Source organism: Microcaecilia unicolor, chromosome 7 (genome assembly GCF_901765095.1).
Source record: "Microcaecilia unicolor chromosome 7, aMicUni1.1, whole genome shotgun sequence".
NCBI classification, from domain to species: Eukaryota; Metazoa; Chordata; class Amphibia; order Gymnophiona; family Siphonopidae; genus Microcaecilia; species Microcaecilia unicolor.
Window position 1 is genome coordinate 309,983,937 of NC_044037.1, and position 18,832 is coordinate 310,002,768.

Below are 18,832 nucleotides of genomic sequence, written 5' to 3' on the forward strand. Positions count from 1 at the left end.
AGCTTTTCTCTTTCCTTTGCGTCAGGAAAGCCACATGAATTGTGAGGCTGTGGAGGAGACCTTTAAGCGGAATCCGATCCTGAGATATTCCCAGCATGCTCTGCACTCACCACTCCTGCCACTTCCCTATGGACATGTCAGCTTGGATTGTAAGTTCTTTATTATTATGACATTTATATCCCACATGATCCCGGGAGTAGGTTTGAGTTCAGTGTGGCTTACGTTACACATTGTAGTTAAAGATACAAAGATTACAGCAATAAAGATAATAATACTCTACAGTGATAGAGAAATATGGACAATTTGTAGGAATTTATATCATTGATAACTAAACTGCTAAATTTGTAACTCCTGAGGCGCAATAGAATAAGAAAGTGGAATTTTTATCTTCATAAAAGTGCTGCACATGTTCCACCAAAAACATTTCCTCCATGTGTCTGTTTCTCCTTCATAACAAAAACCAAAGAGGGGACTAACAGGCTTTAGGAGTTTAACTTCATTAAAATGGGGGAATAGCACTTTAGGCTTCCACCTCTGACTGCTCCCTCCCACCCACTTATTTATACAATGTTCGGAGCACATAACATTCGTTCTAAGGGTTCAAGGCTTTACCCTTCAAACGCTTTAAAGTGATGTTATAAATAGCCCCCTGATAACCTGAGAACTTATATAAAAATAGGACTCATAAAATCAGATTGAAGAATCAAAGCTTAATTAAGCAATTTATTATTCAAATCATTCTTGCGGGGGAGCTCAGTCACACACACACACACACACGTCTAGAAAATTCCACAGACTTTATAGTTACGTTTAAGTGTCTGCCCCTAAGTTTTCTTATTGGCTGGTGGTTATCTGTCTACTAGAGTTCTGTGTAGCAACAGTTCTGAACTTTTCACCCTCCCTTTTGGTGTTTCTCTTTTGCAGTGCATGGTAAAGTCTGTTTTACATCTCTCAACATTTCTTCATTTATGGCTGACTTTACATCCTGCTTGTTACAGACAAACACTGTTCCTTTGTGCACTGATCTAATCAGCTAAGACATAGTGAAATGCCTTCTTTAAAGACAACTTTAACTAGGGCCTATATTTTGTCACTACTACCACTATTGTCACATGAAAATGCTATACCTTAAGGCATTTCAAAAAAGAGGACTGTTCAAGCCTCTCATAGACTTGTTACCGTAAAGTCTATTATATCTTGGAGAATAACCTTGGCACACCAATCACACCTGAAGTCTCTATTATTTTTCTGAAGTCTCTTTATTTGAATAAATCACAGATAATTTACTCAGTCAGATGTTCAGAAGTGCTGCCCCAGGGCGCAGACACTCCATAATTCTGAGAGCTGTTTCAATGGTTGGAGGTGAGAAATAGTTGAGCAGATAGAAGTATCTCAGAGCTGGGTGACTGGAATGTGCGATATCTCATTAGGGAGGAGATCATTTCAAGGTAAAAAAACAAGTTCATTGCAGGGCGTTTCAGCAGGACAGTGCTGCCTGAAGCAAGATGGTGAATGCCTCATGTCTGTAGCAAGATGGTGAATGCCTCATGGCTGAAGGGACAAAGAGGTCAGGAAGCCTTACACAAGCTCAGGTAGGAGCAGGTAAAGACCAATGGGGACAGAGCCTGCCATCGGGTAGCAAGGGGTGGTCCTAGAGGACAGCTCTCGATTGGAGGGAAAGGTCATACCTGGCTGACCTCTCAGGACAGAGATAGTGAGACTGACCAGGAAATGATAGCAAGTAGACACAGGAGCCAAGCTTGGCTGAGAGGGAAAAGAGGTCTGGGCACCCTCACAACCAGTGGTAACCATTCTTATACAGACAGACAAGTGTGGTTGCGTTGCCTGTGAACTACATTACACACAATGCCTTGCTCACATATCTTTACAGAGGAAACTGCAGCAGTGAAAGTCCTTAGAAATGAGAATAACAGTAAAAGCATTACACACATTTTAGAATCACATTATAAACTAGTGCAAGGCTGTCAGAGGTCAGAACAAAGACAACCCGAGAAAAGCATGCAGGGCCAGCACACCAAGGTAAACATGGCGGGGGGGGGAGGGGGGTCATCACTCTAAAAGCACTGGCCCTCTCGCATGCATGGCTCAGCACTTTAGCTTTAAGCAGTGTAATGCAAGAAGGAACTCAGTCTTGCCAAGACAAACACATTAGGCCTGTGACACATGCATTTGCTGCCTTCTCCAGCTTTCATGCCAAAGCACCCTTCCCTCCAGCACTGGCTTTTCTTTTCTCTCTCCCACCACCCCTCAGTTCAGCATCTCTCTCCTGCCCCCATTTCAACCTGTCAGTGTGCCACTCCCTCGTCCTCCCACCCTAGATCCTCTGGAAACAGGAAGTCAGGAAGTAGAATCAGAGGAGTGAGAGCAGCAGAAGGAAGCCCCCCCCCCCCCCAATGGACGTTTTCAGCACTGTGGTGGCTGCTGGTGCCAGCAAGGAGCAAGGGCAAGTTTAAGATGCCAAGCAGGAGGGGGGAGGGAACTAGGTCAGAGATGCCGAATCATGAGGGAGGAGGTGGGAAGAGGGTCAGAGATGCCAAATGGAGGGGGGGTTGGGAAGTGAGTGAGAAATACCATACTGCAAAGGGGGAAGGTTAAATGATGCAGGACCTGCAGAGGAAGAAGGAGAGATACTGCAACTTGGGGGTGGAGAGAAGGGTGCAGGATGGAAGGAAATGATGCCAGGACCAGGGGAGAAAGAAGGAAAAGATACTGGATCTGCAGGTAGGTGGGCGGCAGACAGGAGAGAGAAGGACATTTGCTGAATTGCTGGGGAGGAGGACAGGAGAAAGTGAAGAGAGGGGGAGAGATGCTGCACATGAGGAGGAATAGGGACACTGAGGGGGAATGCCGGAGAGGGACACAAAGGAGTGATGCTGGACAGGTAAGAGGTAGGGATAGGGACACAGAAGGATGATGAGACACATGAGGGAGATGGGGTCACAGAAGGGTGATAATGAATATGGCAAGAATACAGACACAGAGAAGAGGTATTCTCAACACAGTATGATGCTAAGAGCAGGGAAATACTGGACAGGGTGTATAGTGACACAAAAGGAAGATGAACATAAAGCGAGAAGTGTCAAATGGACAAAGAGACCAGGACCAACATGATTAGAAAAATCAAATAACAAGTGAAAAATGTAGAAGGAATTTTATTTGCCATTTATTGATTAGAATATGTCAGTTTTTAGAATGTACATCTGTCAGAGCTGGTTTTATACATGCCTGGGGCCCACAAAATAATACCTCCAGCATTCTCCACTATCACAGTGGTAAATGTCCAGCTTTGGGTTGGGCCACTCTTAGCACCTCTGGGAACTCCACTGCAATCCTTGAGTGTTTTTTTTTCTGCTCCACAAAGCAGCAGATAGAATGGCAGCCCCAGTGAGGGGTAAGGATAGGGAAGGAAAGATAAGATGATTGGTGGGGGGGAGGGGGAGTGCCAGAAATCCTAGAAAACTAGAGGACATGAATTGAGGTTGAAAGGGGGCTGACTCAGGAATAATGTCAGGAAGTACTTTTCATTGAGAGGGTGGTAGATACCTGGAATGCCCTCCCGCAGGAGGTGGTGGAGATGAAAAAGGTAACAGAATTCAAAAATGTGTGGGATAAACACAAAAGAATCCTGTTTAGAAGGAACAGATCCAATTAAGCTTAGTGGAGAATAGGTAGCAACACCTGTAATTGGGAAGCAAAGCTAGTACAGGCAGACTTCTACGGTCTGTGCCCTGATTGTGGCTAAATAGATTTGGATGGGTTGAAGTGGAGCTTTTCAGGGAATTCAATGACAAGTTCTGAAGTTTTAGAACAAGGACTTCTACAGCCTATGCCCTGAAAATGGCAAGGACAAAGCAAGATCAGGTGTACATATGAAGTAACACATGCCATAAGTAATGAGTTTATCTTGTTGGGCAGACTGGATGGACTGTACAGGTTTTTATCTACTGTCATCTACTATGTTTCTATGTAACTTTGACAAGAACAAGGAACAGCACTGACTGAAGCTGTAAAATAAATACACATTATGAGCTGTTACATGATTAAAATTCATAGTTGAACATATTGGTCTTATTTCCTTTCATAGTGGACGTATATGATTGGAAATGTTTTCTTTAATCATTTTTATTTGTAGATTTCTGTAGTTTCGTCAGTTGCATTCATTGCTGATGTGATTGTATAAACTGAAAAGAAACATGCGTTGTGACTATGTAGTGGTATTGTATGTCTCACCATATTTTCCTTTTTTGTTTTATTTCTGCTTTTTAGTCTAAAGTTGACTGACGTTGCAGCCAGATGACTTTAACTGCACTGTTAAGTCAATAAAGAATCCAAAATCACTGGTAATATTCTTACTGTAGATAAGGACAAAAGAAGTATATATTGAAAATTAGGAGAGCCCTCAGATATCCCACACTACGCAGCTGTATAATTCAAGCTATCATTGCTCAGGTGGCGATATCCTTATTCTCTCTGAAGTGCACAAACAAGTCACCATGTGCTCTCAGTGCAGAAAATCTTGCTGATAAATAGAACCACATTCAAAAAAATATCATAGTCCTTTTCTCCTTTAACTTTTAAAGTTTCTTTATTGCTTGATACACCGTCAAAGGCTACAAGCACAGGGTTATAGATGTGTGTGATATAAATCTTTTAAATAATTAAGCCATCATGACAGTTTAGAATAAGTACAAAAGGACAGGTTCCAACGAGAGCTAAATTACAATACATATAAAGGAGAGGTAAAGACAATAAACTAATGAAGAGAAAGTTACAGAGAAGATTCACAACTAATGGCCAGAAGGCCAAATAGGCCAAATGTCCCATCTGATAGGTCCCAACGGCATCTGAAAACCTGCAACAATCCCATATGCTTGTCTAAAAAAAATAACCTTTAAGTGCTGCTTTCAATTCTGAGAGAGGATGTAATTCTAAAGGAAGGTTGTTCCAAAAAGTAGGATCCGTAACATTGGATAAGTAGCAAGTTCTACCGAGGGGACAGAGGGCACAGCAAGAAGATGTCGGTCCGATGAGCATAAGGTATTGCAACAAAATGAGGGGGGGGGGAGTACGTCAGGCTCAGTCTCTGGCTGTCTTCAAGTCTAGGCTTAAAGCCCACCTCTTTGCTACTGCTTCCGACTCCTAACCATGACTCTCTTATTCAACACCCTCACTTATCACCCCTACCACTGCAATTTCCCCACCCCTAGCTGTCTGTTCGTCTGTCCAATTTAGATTGTAAGCTCTGTTGAGCAGGGACTGTCTTTGCATGTTAATTTTTACAGCGCTGCGTAAGTCTAGTAGCGCTATAGAAATGTTTAATGGTAGTAGTAGTAGTAGTAGAGTTGGCCAGAATTAAGCATTTTATGCACTAAAACCAGAATTTTAAAACTGGGTGCGTATGTGAAAAGGAAGCCAATGTTCCTGCTTCAGAAGGGGAGGGGGAGTCACATGATCATATTTCCAACTCCCAGAAAGCAGCTTCACCGCGGTATTGTGCACTGTTTGCAGGAGATGTAGATCTTTCTGTCACAGCCCATTAAAGAATGCATTGCAGTAATCTATATTAGAAAGTACCAGTGCATGCGTCAAAATACGAAGAGCATTGTTCTCCAAGAAGGAACGGAACAATCTAATCTGTCATAATCTATACAAGTATTCGGAGATCACAGTGGAAATGTGTGCAGAGAAGGTAAGGCCAGTGTCAACCGTGACTCCCAAGATCTTGAGGGTATCGGATATGGAGACAGAGCTAAGGAGGAGTCATATGTGATTCATAGGTGTATAGCCAGAGTTACAAGAGAATATTATTGCACATGTCTTAGAAAGATTCAGGTTCATCCTATTAGATTTGATCCAGTAAAGGATCTGTTCTAGTTTAGATATCAAAGGAGGGTAGGCAGTTTGATCAGAAAGATCAAAAGATGCCAAGATCTGTATGTCATCAGCATAGTGAAGACGTGTGAGGCCTAAATCAGAAATGAGCGATGCCAAGGGAGCCATAAAGATATTAATAAGCAATATATTTTTAATGTACTTATCTAAAGTCAAATATAACACCTTGCTTATTCTCTTGTAAAAAGTCAAGATTAAAGAAGAAGCACCCCAACAAAGCCCAACGCCTTGGGTTTCATCTGGATGACTGCCTCAGGGACTCGGATGAGCTCAAATCAGTATGTCACTGTCGGTTCTGTGTGATTGGCCTGAGTGAGTCGTTCCTTTATTGTTTGGCGTTCTTTTCTATTTATTTTAATTTTGTAAACCACTGTGGCCTATTTTGAAGAGTGGTATATCAACTGATGTAAACTATTAAATTATTTAAATGATAAGTACATTTAAAAGTGTTTTTAAAGATATTTAAAGGACAGATGTGACTTTGATATGTTTTGAATGTGGTTTCATTTACAAGTGAGTTGTACTGCATTGAGAGCACATGGTAACTTACAACATAAGAATATGCCATACTGGGTCAGACCAATGGTCCATCTAGCCAAGTATCCTGCTTCCAACAGTGGGCATTCCAGGTCACAGGTACCTGGCAGAAACCCATATAGTAGCAACATTCCATGCTACCAATCCCAGGGCAAGCAGTGCTTCCCCTATGTCTATCTCAATAGCAGACCATGGACTTTTCCTCCAGGAACTTGTCCAAACCTTTTTTAAACCCAGATACAAGATACACTAACTACTGTTACCACATCATCCGGCAAAGAGTTCCAGAGCTTAACTATTCATTGAGTGAAAAAATATTTCCTCCTATTTGTTTTAAAAGTATTTCCATGTAACTTATTTGAGTGTCCCTGGTCTTTGTACTTTTTGAATGCATAAAAAATCGATTCACTTCTACTTGTTCTACACCACTCAGGATTTTGTAGACCTCAGTTATATCTCCCCTCATCTGTCTCTTTTCCAAGCTGAAGAGCCCTAACCTCTTTAGCCTTTCTTCATACAAGAGAAGTTCCATCCCCTTTATAATTTTACATAAGTACATAAGTAATGCCACACTGGGAAAAGACCAAGGGTCCATCGAGCCCAGCATCCTGTCCACGACAGCGGCCAATCCAGGCCAAGGGCACCTGGCAAGCTTCCCAAATGTACAAACATTCTATACATGTTATTCCTGGAATTGTGGATTTTTCCCAAGTCGATCTAGTAGTGGTTCATGGACTTGGCCTTTAGGAAACCATCTAACCCCTTTTTAAACACTGCTAAGCTAACCGCCTTCACCACGTTCTCCGGCAAAGAATTCCAGAGTTTAATTATGCGTTGGGTGAAGAAAACTTTTCTCTGATTTGTTTTAAATTTACTACACTGTAGTTTCATCGTATGCCCCCTAGTCCTAGTATTTTTGGAAAGTGTGATCAGACGCTTCACATCCACCTGTTCCACTTTTGGGTGCTGACCTGCAAAGTGGACCCTATCATCAGGTAACTATGATTTGGATTGTTCTTCCCAATGTTCATCTGCCATTTGGATGCCCAGTCCTCCAGTTTCCTAAGGTCTTCCTGCAATTTTTACAGTCTGCATGTGTTTTAACAACCTTCAATAGTTTTGTGTCATCTGCAAATTTAATCACCTCACTTGTCATTCCAATTTCCAGATCATTTATAAATATGTTAAATAGCACCATGTCCAGTACAGATCCCTGCGGCACTCCACTATTCACCCTCCTCCATTGAGAGAAATGGCCATTTACTTGTAACATAGTAGATGACGGCAGAAAAAGACCTGCATGATCCATCCAGTCTGCCCAACAAGATAAACTCGTATGTGCCACTTTTTGTGTATACCTTACCTTAATTTGTACCTGTCCTTTTCAGGGCACAGACCGTATAAGTCTGCCCAGCACTATCCTCGCCCCCCAACCACCAGCTCCGCCTCCCACCACCGACTCTGGCACAGACCGTATAAGTCTGCCCAGCACTATCCTCGCCTCCCACTACCGGCTCTGCCACCCAATCTTGGCTAAGCTCCTGAGGATCCCTTCCTTCTGAACAGGATTCCTTTATGTTTATCCCACGCATGTTTGAATTCCGTTACCGTTTTCATCTCCACCACCTCCTGCGGGAGGGCATTCCAAATATCCACCACTCTCTCTGTGAAAAAATACTTCCTGACATTCCTGACTTCCTGTTCTCTGTTTTCTGTCCAATAACCAGTTTCTAATCCACAACACAACATTGCCTCCTATCCCATGACTCTTTAATTTTCTCAGGAGTCTCTCATGAGGAACTTTATCAAAAGCTTTCTGAAAATCTAGATATACTACATCAACTGGCTCACCTTTTTTGATATGTTTATTCACACCTTCAAAGAAATAAAGCAAATTGGTGAGGCAAGATTTCCTTTCACTGAAACCATTCTGACTGTCCCATTAAACCATGTTTATCTATGTTTTCCTTAATTTTATTCTTAATAATAGTTTCCACTATTGTACCTGGTACTGATATCTGGCTTATAGGTCTGTATTTTCCCAGATCACCCCTAGAACCCTTTAAAAAAATTGGTGTTATAATGGCCACCCTCCAATCTTCAGGTACTATAGACGATTTTAATGACAGGTTATAGATTACTAACAGCAGGTCATCAATTTCATGTTTGAGTTTTTTCAGTACCCTTGGATGCCTGCCATCCGGTTCAGGTGATTTGCTATTCTTTAATTTGTCGATTTGGCTCACCCTTGAAAACCATTTCTGGTACAAGTAGATCTCTACAAAAAAAAAACAAAAAGGCACACAACTGCTTACAAAACAGTAGATAAAAAACAACAAAGCAGTGGAATCAAATGCATTTATTGGAACAATACCCGACGTGGCCACGTTTCGCCCTCAGGCTGCGTCAGGGGTATAAACTATCAAAAGTGTATGTAAATATATCATACACACTAGTAGTTCCAAAAATCTAGTTCCATTTATCTGCTACTTCCAACTGAACTGATATGCATTAGCATTCAGTTGGAAGTAGCAGATAAATGGAACTAGATTTTTGGAACTACTAGTGTGTATGAGGGCGAAACGTGGCCACGTCGGGTATTGTTCCAATAAATGCATTTGATTCCACTACAAGTAGATCTCTTACATTTTCTTCAGTAAAGACCAAAGCAAAGAATTCTTTCAATCTGTTGCCACTGCAGTAGTGAGCCCTTGCGCCTTGACAGAGCGCGGAGGATCCGCGAAGCACTGCACTCGGTCAGGCAGCCGGACAACCCCTAGCTTCACCTGGGAAGCTGAGTACCGTTCCCCGGGAGTTGAGCCCCCAGGTGCAGGTGGCCACCAGGACTTCCAGATATTGTCGGGGTCGGACGGCCACCAGCCATGGCAGGTAGGAGTAGAACAGATCCAGAACACAGATCGGGCAGGCCGCAAGCAGAGAATGGTCAGGTTCAATCCATAGGTCAGGGCAGGCAGCAAGCAGAGAATGGTCAGGTTCAATCCAAGTCAGCATCAACAGGAAAACCAGCAGAAGAACGGTCAATCACCAACACCAAACCTCTAACAAGATAGAAGCTGAAGCAAAGATGGAGTCCCAGGCCAGCTCTTAAATAGGTCTCCAATCAGAGGAACCTGGTCTCAGCTGAGAGGCGAGAGATCTCATAGGGCACGCCCAAAAGACATTCAAGATGGCTGCCTCCTAGATGAGCTACCGAAGATGGCTGCTCCTCAAACGATCCTCCCAAGATGGCTGCCCTTCAGATGCTCTACCCAAAATGGTTGCTGCTCAGATGATCTTTCCAATATGGCCACTGCCCGAGGAGCAAGGTAGGGATGCAACACAATCTGTCCACTACAGCCTCATCCATCCTGAGTGGCTCTTTTGCTCTGTCATGATCTAACAGTCCATAAGTACATAAGTATTGCCATACTGGGCAGACCAAAGGTTCATCAAGCCCACCATCATGTTTCCAACCAGTGGCGTAGCTACATGGGGCCTGAGGGGGCCGGGGCCCCTGCAGATTCACCCCAGGACCCCCCTCCCGGCGAACCCGCCCCCGCCCCCGCCTACCTTTACTTTTGCTGGCGGGGGATCCCACTCCCCGCCAGCCGACGTCTTCTCAGTTCTGTTCTCTGAGTCTGACGTCCTGCATGTACAAAGTGCAGGACGTCAGCAAACAAATTGAAGAGCAGGAAGCGACTGAGAAGAAGACATCGGCTGGCGGGGAGTGGGATCCCCCGCCAGCAAAAGTAAAGGTAGGCTGCAGCGGCAGCGGGTTCGCGGCAGGAGGGGGGGGGCGGCAATGTCGGCGGTGGGGGGGCGGCGCCGGGGGGAGGGCTAAAATGTGCCCCCTCCCCCGGGCTCTGGACCCCTCCCCCACGGAAGGCTGGCTACGCCCCTGTTTCCAACAGAGGCCAATCCAAGTTACAAGTACCTGGTAAGATCCTAAAACAGTACAATACATCTTATGCTGCTTATAAGCAGTGGGTTTTCCCCAAGTCCATATTAATATTGGCTTATGGACTTTTCTTTTAGGAAGCTATCCAAACCTTTTTTAAACCCCACTAAGCTAACCTCTTTTACTACATTCTCTGGCAACAAATTCCAGAATTTAATTACATGTTGAGTGAAGAAATATTTTCTCCAATTCGTTTTAAATTTACTACTTTGGAGCTTCATTTCGTGCCCCCTAGTATTTTTGGAAAGAATAAACAAGCGATACACGTCTACCAGTTCCACTCCACTCCACTCATTATTTTATAGACCTCTATCATATCTCCCCTAAGCCGTCTTTTCTCCAAGCTGAAGAGCCCCAGCCACTTTAGTGTTTCCTCATAGGGAAGTCGTCCCAATCCCTTTATCATTTTCATCTCCCTTCTCTGTACCTTTTCTAATTCCACTATATCTTTTTTTGAGATGTGGTGACCAGAATTGCACACAATATTCGAGGTGCAGTCACATTGTGGAGCGATACGAAGGCATTATAACATCCTCATTTTTGTTTTTCATTCCTTCCCTAATAATACATAACATTCTATTTGGCTTCTTAGCCACCGCCACACACTGAGCAAAAGGTTTCAATGTATCGTCAATGATGACGCCTAGATTCCTTTCCTTGTTGGTGACTCCTAATGTGGAATCTTGCATTACATAGCTATAATACCGGTTCCTCTCTCCCACATGCATCGATTTGCACTTGCTCACATTAAATGTCATCTGCCATTTGGATGCTCAGTCTCCCAGTCTCGTAAGGTCTTCTTGTCATTTTTCACAATCCTCTTGCAATTTAACAACTTTGAATAACTTTGTGTCATCGGCAAATGTAATTACCTCACTAGTTAATCCCATCTCTAGATCATTTATAAAAATCAGCGGTCCCAGCTCAGACCTCTCGGTAACCCTAGTATCTACCCTTCTCCATTGAGAATACTGACTATTTTACCCTACTCTCTGTTTTCTATCTTTTAACCAGTTTTTAATCCACAATAGAACACTACCTCCTATCCCATGACTCTCCAACTTCCTCTGGAGTCTTTCATGAGGTTCACAATATCAACCGGCTCACCTTTATCCACATGTTTGTTCACCCCTTCAAAGAAATGTAGTAGATTGGTGAGGCAAGATTTCCCTTCACTAAATCCATGCTGGCTTTGTTTCATTAATCCATGCTTTTGAATATGCTCAGTAATTTTGTTCTTTATAATAGTCTCTACCATTTTGCCTGGCATCGACATCAGGCTCACCTGTCTATAATTTTCCGGTTCACCTCTGGAACCTTTTTAAAAGAACAGTTTTGCATTGGCAACCCTCCAATCTTCCGGTACCATGCTTGATTTAAAAGATAAATTACATATCCTATATAATAATTCTTACCTCCAACGTTCTGACTTGCTGCCTGGGACCGTGGCTCATTCCGAGTTGGTCTGCTAGGCTCCGTAGATCAGGCTGACATCACCGTAGCCATTATGATGTCAACTTCAGAACCCGGGGGAAAAAAAACATGCCTCACAGCTGATCCATGTCCAGAGGAGGGTCGCTGGACATGGGTGGCTGGAGGGGGGGCACGGGAGAGAGGAGGGTCGCTGGACATGGGTGGCTGCAGGGGGGGCAGGGGAGAGAGGAGGGTCACTGGACATGGGTGGCTGCAGGGGGGGCACGGGAGAGAGGAGGGTCGCTGGGCATGGGTTGCTGCAGGAGGGGCAGGGGAGAGAGAAGGGTCGCTGGACATGGGTAGCTGCAGGGGAGCCGAGGAAAACCTTGCTAATGCCCGTTTCATTTTGTCAGAAACGGGCCTTTTTTACTAGTTACTAATAATGTGTCTGAAAATGGACGCCGCCCATCTTTTGACACAAATCGGAAGATGGACGTCCTTCTCACAGTGTCGTCCAAATCGGTATAATTGAAAGCCGATTTTTGACGTCCCCAACTGCTTTCCATTGCAGGGACAGCCAAAGTTCAAGGGGGCATATTGGAGGCATAGCGAAGGCGGGACTTGGGCGTGCCTAACACATGGACGTCCTCGACCCATAATGGAAAAAAAAAGGGCATCCTTGATGAGCACTTGGACGTCTTTACCTGGTCGTGTTTTTCTTATGACCAAGGCACAAAAAAGTGCCCAAAATGACCCCTTACTCCCCCAGTGGTCACTAACCCCCTCCCACCCTCAAAACATATCTTTCAAAATATTTTTTGCCAGCCTCAGATGTCATACTCAGGTCCATGACAGCAGTATGCAGGTCCCTGGAGCAGTTTTAGTGGGTGCAGTGCACTTCAGACAGGCGGACCAAGGCCCATCCCCCCCCCCACCTGTTATGTTTGTGGAGGAAACAGCGAGCCCTCCAAAACCCACCACAAACCCACTGTACCCACATCTAGGTGCCCCCTTCACCTGTAAGGGCTATGGTAGTGGTGTACAGTTGGGGGTAGTGGGTTTTGGGGGGCTCAGCACACAAGGTAAGGGAGCTATGTTCCTGGGAGTTATTTATGAAGTCCACTGCAGTGCCCCCTAGGGTGCCCGGTTGGTGTCCTGGTATGTCAGGGGGACCAGTGCACTACAAATGCTGGCTCCTCCCACGATCAAAGGGTTTGCATTTGGTTGTTTCTGAAATGAACATCCTTGGTTTCCATTATCGCCGAAAATCAGAAACGACCAAGTCTAGGGACGACCTAAATTTCAAGATTTGGGCATCCCTGACCGTTTTATCGAAACGAAAGATAGATGTTCATCTTGTTTCAATAATACAGGTTTCCCTGCCCCTCCATCGAGACGTTTTGCGAGGACGTCCTCAGGAAAACCTGGACATCCCTTTCGATTATGCCCCTCTTAATATCCTAATCTGGGCAGCTGATTGATGTAGCTTCATTTTGACCATATTCCTCATTTTATCATAGTCGCCCTTTTGAAATTTAAATGCTGTTACAGTGTATTTCCTTTGTGGCTTCACTTCAGATAGTAGTTCAAACTTGATCATATTATTGATCACTGTTTCCCAGCAGATCCAACACCATTACCTCTCATACTATGCCCTGTATTCCACGAAGGACTAGATCTAAAATAGCTCCACCTCTTATCAGTTCCTGAGTCAGTTGCTCCAAGAAGCAGTCATTTATTACAACGGGAATTTTACCTCCCTAGCACTCCCTGATGTAGCATTTTGGGGTAATTGAAATCAAGATATTTCAAAAGATTGACTCTCTTTTGCTATGGGCCTGAGACTGACCAGCCCAGAATAAACTTTTAAAAAGTGGAGAAAAAAGACCTCAGACGACACGAACCAACAAACACGCTGCACACAGTTGCAATTAGTCAATGGCTCACATTAATAATTTGGTCAGAAAAAAACTCCACTTCTCATCATTAAGGCAATAAGTCAGATTCAGAGCAGACAATAACATAAAGTCACTTAGAAGCAATCATTGAAATAAAGTCAAAAATCCATAGTACTTATCTTCAAAACTGCTAAATTCATAACATGATGCAAAGTTCACAATTGTTTTTTTCTTCCTCGATCTTCCCACTTAACTGTTTGATTGAAAGTAACATCAAATCTAAAGAACAGCGGTTCAAAATCATATTCCATTGTGAGGTCAATTCCTCATCATCACCAAACATAGTGATGATACACACATAATCCACGCGGGATAATCTCATGCTTGCAGTACTCCACCAATGGAGGCGCTATGTAATTCTAAGCACGTCAACAGTTGATTTTCATTAGTTATTTCTGACCATGAGTTTGCAATCTTTGTCTTCACCTTCTGCTGACATAAGCACTAGTGCTTGAAGAATTTCATCCTGCTGGACTTCTGAAAACCCCAAACCGCTTTTCCAACTCAGAGCCAACAACAAGAAGTGGAGTTTTTTTCTGACCAATGATTAATGTGAGCTATTGACATTTCAGCTGTGTGCAGCGTGTTAGTAGCTCTGTGTCTTTTGAGAGCTTTTTTCTCCACTTTTTGAAATTTATTCAGGGCTGGTCGGTCTCGGGTCCATAGTAGTAGATCTTTTGAAGTATCTTGATTATTTCTGCTCTGTCCGTGAGATTTTCTTAATGTTGCCCAATTTGCCAGCATTCCTAATTTCTGTAAACATTTGTTCATCTGTCTGTTCATTCTGTCCTGGCGGACGGTAGTACAGCCCTACCAGTACACTCTTTCCCTTCACACATGGAATTTCTATCCACAAGGATTCCACACTGTTTCATGTAGAATGTTTATTTTGTTTGACTCAATTCCCTCTTTAACTTATAGCACAACCCCCCTCCAATTTGGTCCCCTCTATCATTGCGATATAATTTGTACCCTGATAGCACAGAGTCTCATTGATTGTTCTACTTCCACCATGTCTCTGAGATGCCTATTATATCTACTTCATTATTTAGTGTCATAAACTCTCCCATCTTATTTTTTAGGCTTCAAGCATTTTTATACAAGCACTTCAAATTGTGTTTTTTCCTTAAATCTACACACTGCTTACAAGTTCACAGGCATAATGTGCGTCCTTTACCCTGCTCTCTCCTTAAACACTCATGGCTTTCTTTTACCATTGTTGAAACCTCTCTATTGGGATTCCCTAAATATCCTGTTTCAATATTATCCTTCAAGGATACTCCACACCAAACCATAGGCTCCTGGGTGACTGTCGGCTTCCTCCCTCATTTTAGTTTAAAAGTTCCCAGTTAAGGTGGAGTCCATCTTTTCTGAATAGGCTCTCCTTTCCCAGAATGTTACCCAGTTCCTAAGAAATCTAAATACCTCATCTCCGCACCATCGGCTGAACCATGCATTGAGACTTTGAAGCTATGCCTGCCTCTTAGGTCCTGCTAAAAATGCTACCCTGGAGAATATGGGCTTCAGCTTTCTATCTAAGAGCCTAAATTTGGCTTCCAGAACCTTCCTCCAACATATTCCTTTGTCCTTGGTACCCACATGTACCAAGACAGCGAACTCCTCCGCAGCACTATCTAAAATCCTATCTAGGTAATGTGTGAGGTCCACCACCTTCGCACCAGACAGGCAAGTGATCAGGCAATCCTCATGTCCACCAGCCACCCAGCTATCTACATACTTAATGACTGAATCACCAACTAAAACAGCTGTCCTGAGCCTTCCTGCCTGGGCAGAAGTTCTTGTAGTATATCCTCAGTGCGAGAGGATATTGCATCTCCTGGAGGGCAGGTCCTGGCGACAGGAGTAATTTCTACTTCCCCAGGGTGATGCTGTCCTTCAAGGAGACCTCCTTCCTCCAAGGCAGCACAGGGGCTGCCAGACTTGAGGTGGGACTTCTCTACAATGTCCCTGTAGGTCTCCTCTATGTAACTCTCTGTCTCCCTCAGCTCCTCCAAGTCTATTATTCTAGCCTCAATAGAATGGACTTGTTCTCTGAGAGCTAGGACCTCTTTGCATCAGGCACACACATATAACCTCTCGTGAACTGGGAGATAATTATGCATGTGACACTCAATGCAAAAGACTTGTGTGTGCACTTGGGAGTGTGCCTGATGAAAGAAAATAAAAATATCTCTACCTGAGCAACGTAGCTTGACTTATATAGCTGCGTAGTGTGAGATAAATAATTCTGAAGGCTCTCTTAATTTTCACAGGATTTTTTATTATATACTTGTTTTGTCCTTATTTGCACTAAGATGCTGTTATACACTGGTTTTGTGGCTTTGTCTTTAACTGCACCATGGCTTTTAAATATTACCCCCTCCCTCTCCCCCTTAGGCTCTTTAATTCAATGTGAGGCACATTATCAGCAAGCTTACTCTTCAGATTTCCAAAGCTGAATTCAGGAACAGGAATAACATATTGTTTCTTAAATTCTAGTACAAAAAGAGAGAGGATACACAAGCCTACATGATGAGGCTATAAAGATCTTCAGTTCACTTCAGGAGATGGAAACGATAGAAGAGCCCCGACCCATTGCCAAGAGAATTCTGCAGCTATGCTACGACCTGAAGCCCCTCTGTGATGAAGTGTACTGTCAACTAATCAAACAAACCACCCACGTGCCCCAGCCAAACAGCCTTGCAAATCTCCACTACTGGCAACTTCTATCCTGCATGAGCTGCACCTACCTCCCCAACCGAGGGATCCTGCGCTACCTTAAATTCCACCTGAAACGGTTAGAGGTTGTCTGTGCATGGCACATTCACACTCCCTTCATCATCTTTCTCTAATATACTCCTCTCCTGCCTACCATGAAGTACTCAGTACTTCTGCCAATCCTCTCTACTTTATTTATTTATTTATTGCACTTGTATCCCACATTTTCCCACCTATTTGCAGGCTCAGTGTGGCTTACAATTAGAATTGTTGTAGCAAAGAGATAAAAGAAGACAAGAGGATCTGGTTATGCAGCTGTGCAGTGAAACTTTCTGAGTAAAGGAATGTAAAGGTTGTGTTCAAGTAGTTAAGGGTTCTCGTGGTAGGCTTTGTTAAAGAGAGAGGTTTTCAAAGCTTTGCGGAAGTTGTTTAATTCGTGGATCGTTTTCAGGTGAGTTGGTAGTTCATTCCACATCTTCGTACTCATGTAGGAAAAGCTGGATGCATGTGTTAGTTTGTATCTGACCCCTTTACAGCTGGGGAAGTGTAGGTTGAGAAAGGTGCGGGAAGATCATTTAGCATTTCTGGGTGGAAGGTCCACTAGGTCTAACATGTATGTCGGGGCGTTTCCATGAATGATTTTATGAGCAATCATGCATATCTTGAACATGGTACGTTCTTTCAGTGGGAGCCAGTGTAGGTTCTTTCTTAGGGGTTTTGCACTTTCATATTTAGTTTTCCCAAATATGAGTCTGGCTGTGGTATTCTGGGCCGTCTGGAGTTTCTTGATGGTCTGTTCAGCTTCCCTCCATTTTTCACTCATAGGGAACCAAAAACTCTCACAGATCAAATTCAGCTGGCAGCTGTAGGACTGTCACTGGCTAAATTAGACCAGCGTATTCAACACTGAGCAATATCCAGGCGGTCTACCATGGACCTGGAAGTTATGAGTGTCACAATATTTATTTATTTATTTGTTACATTTGTATCCCACATTTTCCCACGTATTTGCAGGCTCAATGTGGCTTACATAGTACCGTAATGGCGTTTGCCAATTTGGTTGATAACAAATACAGTTGAGCACTGACATCTACATAGGTAACTAGGCAACAATAACCCTACTTTTCAAGCGGTCCGTCTTCCTAATTAGCTATTTGGGTGCTGGCACTGAATGTCACTGGTGCCCACCTAACTTCCAGGTCTGCTGAGACTTGGCCCTGGACAGTGCCATGGTGGTCAGAAGAGCACTGCCCAGTTAAATGAATGTCCCCTTCCAACCCTGGGCAGGATCCTCAGCCCCCTACTTGAAGCCAGGATCTCTCCTCCCATCACTCCATCCCAGAGGTGGAGGGACCTAAGCAGGCCAGGGCCTGTCTACTTTCAGCTCAGGCCCACCCAGCATCTGGCCCATCATTGGTTTAGCTGGTGGGGATTTCCAGGACACCTTTCGCTGAAACCCACGGGTTGTCAGAATACTGTGGTAATCATTGACTATGCTCACAGCTGCCAATGCTGGTACCCTAGGGGTTGTGGCAGAGTCTGGGCTTTTGGATCCCCATCAGCCAAGATGCTCATTTTATACATTTGGTGGGGGGAAGGGAGTGAAGGCAGAGAGGGCATGCATGTGGCCATCCATTCCTCCCTGGCAGCGCACCCAGAAATTGCTTTCTGGCATTCCGAGTGCTCCATCCAACTAAAACTTATTTCCTCCAAGGCACAATTCACCCTCCTCACACCCCTACCAGTATACCAGTGGCCTCTTCCACCCACCACCCTTCTGGATTCTATCCCCTCTTCAGTGGCAAGAAAGACGCAAAGCTCCTTACTACTGAATGATGCATGAGGAGGCTTCTCATAATGATTGCAAGATCTCTAGCACTGCACTGGTCAAGGTGCCTTTTCTGATGCTTTTTAATATTTCTCTTGGCTTGGCTTAGGTGGAGGAGTAGCTTAATGGTTAATACAGCAGACTGAGATCCTGGGGAACTGGGTTCAATTCCCACTGCAGCTCCTTGTGAACCTGGGCAAGTCACTTAACCCTCCATTGCCCCAGGTACAAAAACTTACATTGTGAACCCTCTAGGGATAGAGAAAGTACCTGCATATAATGTGTACAGTGCTGTGTACGTCTAGTAGCTCTATAGAAATCATTAGTAGTAGTAGTAGTTGAGAATGCTGTGTTCTTGGCTGCCTTGAATCTGAGAGCCAGAATGATCTACTGTAAATAACATCAGGAAATGCAAGGATAGAGGAGCTTAGCGGTTTTAGAAGCAGGATATGCAGTAGGGTATCCAGAGTTCAAATTCCACACCTCCTCTTTCTGACCTTGATCAAG

General features: G+C 43.9%; 1 protein-coding gene across 1 annotated transcript in view; it reads left to right on the forward strand.

The window, feature by feature from the left end:
• The window catches only part of LOC115475155 (unconventional myosin-X-like), a 290,858-nt gene that overhangs the window by 200,620 nt on the left and 71,406 nt on the right, over positions 1-18,832 (forward strand). Inside the window, exons 32-33 of the mRNA XM_030210896.1 lie at positions 26-149; positions 16,279-16,576. Coding sequence (XP_030066756.1) covers positions 26-149; positions 16,279-16,576 — 422 coding nt within the window. The remainder of the gene's footprint in view (positions 1-25; positions 150-16,278; positions 16,577-18,832) is intronic.